The 8146-nt window shown below is 45.6% G+C and overlaps 2 protein-coding genes across 2 annotated transcripts; one reads left to right on the plus strand and one right to left on the minus strand.

Moving 5' to 3' along the window:
* Window positions 1–175: 175 nt before the first annotated feature.
* Window positions 176–6666, plus strand: ddx51 (DEAD (Asp-Glu-Ala-Asp) box polypeptide 51). The gene is made up of 16 exons (XM_003456040.4): window positions 176–335; window positions 1690–1985; window positions 2440–2519; window positions 2592–2742; window positions 2948–3093; window positions 3380–3451; window positions 3532–3638; window positions 3765–3873; window positions 3960–4099; window positions 4427–4616; window positions 4703–4818; window positions 4886–5002; window positions 5365–5466; window positions 5543–5606; window positions 5686–5820; window positions 5899–6666. The coding sequence occupies exons 1-16, from the start codon at window positions 313–315 to the stop codon at window positions 5914–5916; spliced, it is 1866 nt and encodes a 621-aa protein (XP_003456088.1). The 5' UTR covers window positions 176–312; the 3' UTR covers window positions 5917–6666.
* Window positions 6667–6895: 229 nt separating this feature from the next.
* On the minus strand, window positions 6896–8041 carry smim8 (small integral membrane protein 8). Its single transcript, XM_003456013.5, has 2 exons — window positions 7771–8041; window positions 6896–7171 (listed from the first exon to the last, which is right to left on the minus strand). Exons 1-2 carry the CDS (start codon window positions 7897–7899, stop codon window positions 7013–7015), a joined length of 288 nt encoding a protein of 95 aa, XP_003456061.1. The 5' UTR covers window positions 7900–8041; the 3' UTR covers window positions 6896–7012.
* Window positions 8042–8146: the final 105 nt, after the last annotated feature.

The raw sequence follows: 8146 nt of genomic DNA on the forward strand, positions 1-8146 counted from the left end.
CGGCTTATGTTTTGGTTAATGCTGTGCTTCTACAAATCTATCTTAACAGACAGTTTGAGGTGATGGATCTGAATATGACACTCAATGAGACTAAAGCAGTCTAGTTTTAGAGAATGAACACAAAACCAACATTGACGTGCCCGACTGACGACAAACATGTGCGCCCAGCCTTGGTGGCGTCATCAAATTGCGCCTGGTGCAGAACCACGCGAGAGAGTGGAGGTGTTTTGGGTTCGGTGGATGCAGGGTTTGTCACGTTTGGAAACGCTTGGATGGGAGATCTGATAAAGTTCGCGTTGTTCTGCTGCTAACATGTCTCTGTTTCTCGTGAATAGGTAGGCCTGCTTTGCTAGTTTCAGATCTTATATTTAATTTACAAAGTTTTTATCCAGATGTGTGCCACTTTACGGACATATCCAGACAGATGTGAACATTGTCACAGCCGACTTTATAACTCTGTCTCACTTTGATGGAGTGAATAAAACTGGCCTGTGGCAGCTTTCGGTGTTCCAGATTTAACTGGTATCGCCAAATAACTGGTGACGGTCAAACATGTGTGGCAGACTTGCATTTAAGGAACCGCAACCGACAAGCCAGCAAATAAACATTGAGTATTTCATCTGTGACATTTGTGAGGTTACCTGAAACACACTCCGTCAGTCTTATTGCTCTTGAACAATACAATATTAAAAACTGTCTCGAGTTTACCTGGTGATATTCCCGTGCACGAGGCAGCCGCGAAAACGACAAACAAACAAACGTCACCACACTGATGCTGTTCACAGGACAGCAAGAGTCAACTATCTGGAGAGTCTTGTCTTCGTTATCTTTCCCGTCGTACGTCTTATTACTCCGATTGCAGCGTTTTCACTTTACAACTAAAGCGTGCAGTTTACTTTTCGTGCACTCAAGTGTTTTCTGTTCTTGCGTCTTGCACATACACCTTTAAACTAAAGGAAATGCTACTGAGTGTTTACTTTCAGTCTACATCGGTAAGAAGTGCCAAATGTTATACACAAAGTTCCAGAAATCGCCACTCATATTGTTCATGATGAGTTTAATGTTGTTTTCCATAACAAAGAAATACGTCTTGAACAAATATTACACATTAATATTAGACTAGTGTTGTAACATCACATCCCGTTAGCATAGTCTGCCTCTGTCTTTTCTCTGGAAATGAATTCAGTTTGAAAATCATCTGTAATGATGACGTAGTGAGTTTGGATATCATATATGTGTAGCTGTGGTCATCTGGGACAATCGTGTACTCTTTAAGGTAACCTTACAAACGTAATAGATGAAGTATACAGTGTTTATCAGTCGGTTTGTTAGTGGCTACCAGTTAATCTGGAACACCGGTCTCCTGTCATATATCAGATGTTCCAGTGCTGAATGGTCACATTAAGTACGCAGAGCTCAGACAGCTTTGAAACCGGACCCTATAACGTCATGCAGAGAGAAAATCCCTAGAATGGTCATCCCGGATCTCCAGGTTGCTGACCATATGAACAATGCAGGAAGATGACAGTAGCTGTTCTTTCTGCTGCTGTGTTCCTCTGTTTGCTGCATTTCTTTAGCTTTGCATAATGTTCTTGGGGGGAAAAAAGACCTTTAATAACTTGAATGTTGCATGTTTCTAAACTGACCAAAACTTGCCAACCTGTGACTGTGGATGTGTTTTACTCTCAGGTATCTTGGAGAGGAAGAAGATGGGAGTGTGTCAAAGGAGACAATGTCTAAGGCATTGCTGGCTAAACTGCAGAAGAAGGCTAAAGAAAAGCAGAAACGGCATTCAGCTGAGCAGAGAGAACACCTCCATGAACACCCAGCAGAGCAGGTGGATGCCCAAAAGAAAAGAAAGGCTGACGTAGATGGTGGATTAGAGCCTCAGCAGCACAAGAAGAGGCACTCAGAAACAGTAGCTTCGTGTAGTGTGGCGCCTGTTGAAGAGACAAATATACAACACCAGGAGGAGATCCAGTCAGGTGGTTCTTTTAATTATTGATGCTCACATGTGATGTAGGCATGAAGACATTGAGTTAATCTTTCATTCTGCCTGTCTAAAAGCCTGGGGTATTATCACCTTATCACACATTTGGTACATATGCTGTAAAATACACTATATTGACAAAAATATAAAGACAGACAAGGGACTGCTTTTGGCCATATGGTATATGTCCTGCTTTTTATTTCCTGGTCAAAAACGACGTGTTGCTATGCTGTGCAACATGTGTTTGGAGCGCCACAAACGCAACAGCCGGCTGGTCGGAGCAGAGATGGGCAGTGTGCAGACAATTAATCCAGGACTTTTGACAATAGACTTTTTCTGTGACGATCAAGCCAGTAAAAAGTTGCGTGAGGATAAAAAGAACCTAGTTCATGCTGTAGTCTCTGCAGATGGTTGGAGTGCTTACATCCAAATGTCTGTCTGGGTTGCAGATATTTCGCCTGAAACCACCACAGACACTCTGCCTGGGTTCACACTCGTAGGAGGATTTGAGAGCAAACCTGTCCCAAAGGTAGAGAGAAGCACGATTACTCGCAGCGCCACAGGGCTTTTTACTTTCCCTCACACTGCGTTCTTTTCACAGGTGGAGAGAGTTCTGCCCCAGTGGCTTGCTGAGCCTCACGTCATTCACACAGACATCAAAAACAACCTAATATCCATCTCTGATGTCCCAGGGCTGTGTGCTCAGCTCCTGAAAAACCTGCATAGTAATGGAATCCAGCACTTCTTTCCAGGTGAGGCTAGTAAATGTGTCCGCTGTGGAGCCACGTTAGAGCACAGCCTTTGATTCAAACGGAGCCGTGCCAAGGAGGCTCTTTGTACTGCAGTATTACTAAAAATTGTCTTGACTTCCACACGTCTCCACAATGGGTGTTTCTAACCATGTGCTAGCTCTCATTCATACACACACTTAACCTGAGACTAAATGTTCCTCCACAGTGCAGGCAGAGGTGATCCCAGCCATCCTGGAGAGCGCCCAGCAGGGCCTGCTGATTGGGCGAGGGGGCTATAAGCCCAGAGACATCTGTGTGTCTGCACCAACAGGCAGCGGCAAGACTCTGTCATTTGTCATCCCCATCATACAGGTGAGAGCCATGTCTTTGCTGCACCTGTAGCTCAGGTGGTGGAGGAGGTCACCTACTAACTGCAAGGTCGGTGGTTTGATCCCTTCCAGTCTGTATCCTTGGAATCCCCACCCCATCGATGCATCCGTCAGAGTATGAATGTGTGTGAATGTTAGATCGGAAACACTTAGAAACAGCGCTTGGGTGAATGTACAAGTTGTGTAAATAAGAACCGGTCCATTTACCATTTACTTTGTCTGCTGCCTGTTTGGAGTACACAGACAGTGAGGGTGTTTTCTGTGATCAGGTGCTGATGGACAGGGTGGTGTGTGAAGTCCGGGCTTTAGCCGTGTTGCCAACCAAAGAGCTTGCCCAGCAGGTGAGAACCTTTTCAAGCTGTCTGCGTCCCAGCAGTGCTCCACAGAGCCCAAAACTCAGCTCACATTTTCTTCTGTGCAGGTTCACAGAGTGTTTGCTTCGTACGCTGAGGGAACCTCGCTCAAAGTGGTGATGCTGGCAGGTCAGAAGTCCTTTGCTGCAGAACAGGCATCACTGTCAGAACACAGGTGAGAAATCGAGCTGGCTCTATGTTTCACAGAAATGCAGCTCACATCTCCTGTCAGAGACCTCAGTGCACATGTGCAGTGGGGAAAAGGCTGAGTTCAGCATCTATGTCATGTTTGTCCGTGCAGGTGGAACATGAGGCGTAGTCTAGCAGACATTGTTGTGGCCACTCCAGGACGACTCATTGACCACATGACCAAGAATTCAGGCTTATGTTTGGAACATCTGCGGTTTCTGGTGAGTGCTGTTGAAATCTGTCGAGCTGCAGCAGTGAGTTCACTCGTCAGTGTGTGTCACACAGTGTGTGTCTGCTACTCGCTCAGGTCATCGATGAGGCAGACAGGATGATCGACAGCATGCACCAGTCCTGGCTCAGTCAGGTGATGGGAGCAGTGTACCGATCCAGAGCTGAACCCGGGTCGGTGTTCAGAAGGACAGAAGCAGCGTGCATCACATCAGCCAGGTGTGTGTGTGTGTTATCTGCAGTGGGGTGATTGAGATGGTGTCAGTTTCATTGTTGGCCACAAACTCAGGCCAGCAGAAGAAAAGCTTAAAGGTTACAGTTAAGTAATAAAAAGGCAGCTGGGAATGTTTTCATGGTGTTAAGTTAATGTTTTTGTGGGATTTTAAGGTCACTTGTGTTGATACAGTATGTCAAAATGAGAAAATAACTGAAAAGAATGACGCAGAAGTTTGTAAATCAAAAGAGTCAGTGTGCCCAAGAACTCCAATTCTGCAGCTAGGACTTGGGTTCCAGGTCGATGGTCAGCTGACCGCCTTGTCCTTGTAGTCTGTCTCCACCTCAGACGCCGCTGCAGAAGCTGCTGTTCTCCGCCACACTCACACAGAACCCAGAGAAACTGCAGCAGCTGGGCCTTCACCAGCCCCGACTCTTCAGCTCTGCCCACGGCCAAGCCGACAGCACTGCAGCCTCGCCAACCCATGGGCATGACCGCTTCAACTTCCCACAGGGTCTGACGGTGAGGGCTGCCCTTTTGACCTTTAGCCGGTAGTGGAACCAAACCAGAGTTGGATTTGTACAGACTGATGTGGCTTTGCGTTTTAGGAGTACTACGTTCCCTGCACCATGAGCAGTAAGCCCCTCCTACTCCTCCACTTTATCCTGCGCATGAAGCTCCACCCCATCCTCTGTTTCACCAACTCCAGAGAGACTGCGCACAGGTAGGAGAGCTCCTGAAGTCACATGACTGAAGGCTTCTTGTGCTGATTCCACCTCCCTCCTCCTCAGGCTTCACCTGCTGCTGCAGCTCTTTGGTGGAGTCCAGGCTGCCGAGTTCTCCTCTCAACTCTCCCCAGGTGACAGGAAGAAGACCCTGAAGGAATTTGAACAGGGAAAGATCCAACTGTGAGTTTGTGTCTGTGTGTGTGAGCGTGTATTCATATCTTTGTGGGGACCAAAATGCAGGTCCTAAAAAGTTTGAAGGCATTTTTTTCAGACTCAAAATTTGGTTTTAAGTGTGCCAGTGGGCAGGAAGCATTTGATATAGAAGTCCTTCCTGGTGGCAATCGTTGCTCACAAAGCTGGCAAGCTCACACTCAGTTACCCTAACATGTGTGCCTTTGGGCCACGTCATGAAGAACATCCAGGCTCCATGCAGAAAGGAACTGCTGACCAGGCGCTTTTTCTAAATTGGCTTTGAGATCTGTGCTCACCGACCAAGTCCATGTTCAGATGTGCTATATCAGATTTAAACTGTCTTTTGGAAGGTTGATCAGCACAGACGCAGTGGCCAGAGGCATTGACATCAGCGGGGTCAAATGTGTGGTTAACTATGATGCACCGCAGTACATCAGAACATACATTCACAGGTGAGGCCCATCAGACCGCGAGTAATGCTTCCCTGTTGCCCTCATTGACGTGCTCTGACCCTGTGTCTGTCCTCAGAGTTGGAAGAACAGCGAGAGCGGGAAAAACAGGCCTGGCCTTTACCTTTCTGCTCAGAGTGCAGGTACATAACGTTCTTTGAGATGATGAGATGAAAGTAGCAAAGGTGCAGGTTGTTTCATGGTGTTTGTGGCTGCACACAGGAGAAAAACTTCCTGCAGATGGTCGTGAAAGCAGGAAGCCCCGGGATTCAGAAGCAGGTGGTTAAACCGGAGAACCTGAGGAGCATGGAAGGCCAATATGAAAAGGCACTGCAGAAGCTGGCTGATGTCATCAAGGTGCTACCTCAACCACTTTGTTAAATGTTAAAATGCACAAAGAGACGCTGCTTTAATTCTGCCTTTGTTTGCTTACAGGAGGAGAGAGCCAGCTGATGTCTGGCCATGATGCTGGCTTCACACACGTCCGGACTTTTATTGCGGCGCATTTAATCCACAGAATGGCATCATGCCTTGCTGTCTCATGAGCACTCTTCATTGATCATCACTACATGTTTGAGCCGTGTAGTCTTCTGGAAACCCGTAAACACATGCTGACTTTGAAGAGAAACGGGAATTATAAGGCGATAAAACATGCACCAGTTCAAGAGTTTGCCAAGAGAACTGAAAGCTGTGACACGTGGCTCGTTAGTCTGCTGTATATCAGACCACGCCTGGAAGAAAAACTTCAGAAATCTGAGCAGGAGCATGGATCAGGGTGCTGTTCTCAGCCTTTGCAGTTTACCAACATGTGACACTGTTCTACCAAAAGAGCTGCTTCAATTACATGCATCGTAGGTCAAAGCTGGCTGGGAGCTGCTAATATATTCTTCAAATAAAATCCTGTCGATTTACTGACAGACCCACAAATCTTATCCTCATGTAACATCCACATGCACTGGTAGATGGCACTGTGTGCATTAGAACACATTAAATGTAGAAAAGTGCCATTATACTTCCTGTAAAGGTTGATCTCATTCAGTTTCAGTGTGGCTGAAATTCTCCCTTAATGCTTTTCAAGCTCAGTGCTCTTTCACAGAATATAAATATGAAATCGAGCTCTCTTTGTTCTTTTTATACAAATCAATGGATTTAAATGCCCCTTTTCACAAATATAATATACTAATAAAAGGGAAATGGCTGAAATTCAGAAGTGTCATTTGTAATTTTGGGTAATTATCCAGTTTTTCCATAATGTTCAATAAAACGAAATGAATCATGTGATGTTTGTATACAACATAATGTTGTAGCACATGGTAATGCATTAAACCTGCAGTCTTTCTAATGGCCATCAGGGGGCCATTAGATGTTGTGGTTGCAAAAAATATTTGAGGCACTGAGGAAATGGATTTATATGCACAGGCTGGACAAAGACTAGCAGGTGTATGTATAACACACTTTAATGTACACACACTCATGCAGCTGTCCTTGTTTAAGTCCAGTAAATGTGATGTCACCACCACAGACACACTCAGGGATGAAGGCTCTGCTATCAGTCCCATTTGGATGATTTCCTTCTCATGGTTCTCTCTCCTTCGCTGTCGATGGCCTCGTACAGCTGCTGGTCATTTTCCTTCATTGCGTGCAGGTAGCCCAAGTAGCCCACACATAGCGTGATGCTCAGCAGTCCAAAGGCCATCACGGGTTTATTCTGCAAAGTGAAATAGAGACATTACTGAGCACGCTCCAGTCCATGCTTCGTGTGAGGGCTGCAGTTCTTACTCCTGGTAGAGAAGCAACAGGAGAAACCTTTATTACAGTAGTATCGTACTGCAATTGTTGGTATCGATACCTTGTAAATACTGGGCCAATACTGCTGATACCAGTACCAATACTTTATACTATGAAGAGAGCTTCTATAAGGGAGAGTAGTGTCATGGTTTAAGAGATGGATAGAGAGTATACAGATGTACTATAAATAAATATACTTTAATTATAGTCAATTTGTCAAATTCTCAACACATTTTAAAATTGTATTGAAACTGGGTTTAATGGATACTTGCACTGTGAATGTGGCTTTCAACAAAAAAAATCTTAGGACATTTTTCGCAGTGGATGTTTGAGGGTTTTTTTTACTTAACAAAAACATAACTATGTTTTTAAAACTATTCAGAGGCTCCTAACTGAGCTTAAATAATAGAAACAAAGCATCGATCACTTAAAGAAGAAGAGCTGGTTCACGTTCCAAGGTTAATAACAACTCATTGGCCTGCGGCTCTGTGTGTGTGTGCGTGCGTGTGTCAGTCTCACGGGCTTAATGAAGAGCTCGGGGTTGACGGCCCGGAACAGCGTGGTGGTCTGTACGCTCCTCAGCCCAGGTGTCCTGAACCCTTTTTCACCATGACTCTCCACCCCTGCTCCAGCCTCTTTGTCCGCCATGGCCTACAGTTCTACACACACACAAACAGATGACAGTACACTTAAACCACTTAAGCTATCTAACTAAGCGCAGCCATATTGAAAGTCGAGGACGAGCCAGGAAAGCAAGTGTAGAGCTGTTCCAGTCACAGCGCTCCCTGTGGGTGTGAGCGGGAAAAACATGTGCAGGACGCATTCAGGAAACAGAGACTGAAAGGGAGGCTCTAACGTTTAATGCTCAACCTTGTGGACATATGTTTCTTGAGTG

This window comes from Oreochromis niloticus, linkage group LG15 (assembly GCF_001858045.2).
Source record: "Oreochromis niloticus isolate F11D_XX linkage group LG15, O_niloticus_UMD_NMBU, whole genome shotgun sequence".
Taxonomy (NCBI): Eukaryota; Metazoa; Chordata; class Actinopteri; order Cichliformes; family Cichlidae; genus Oreochromis; species Oreochromis niloticus.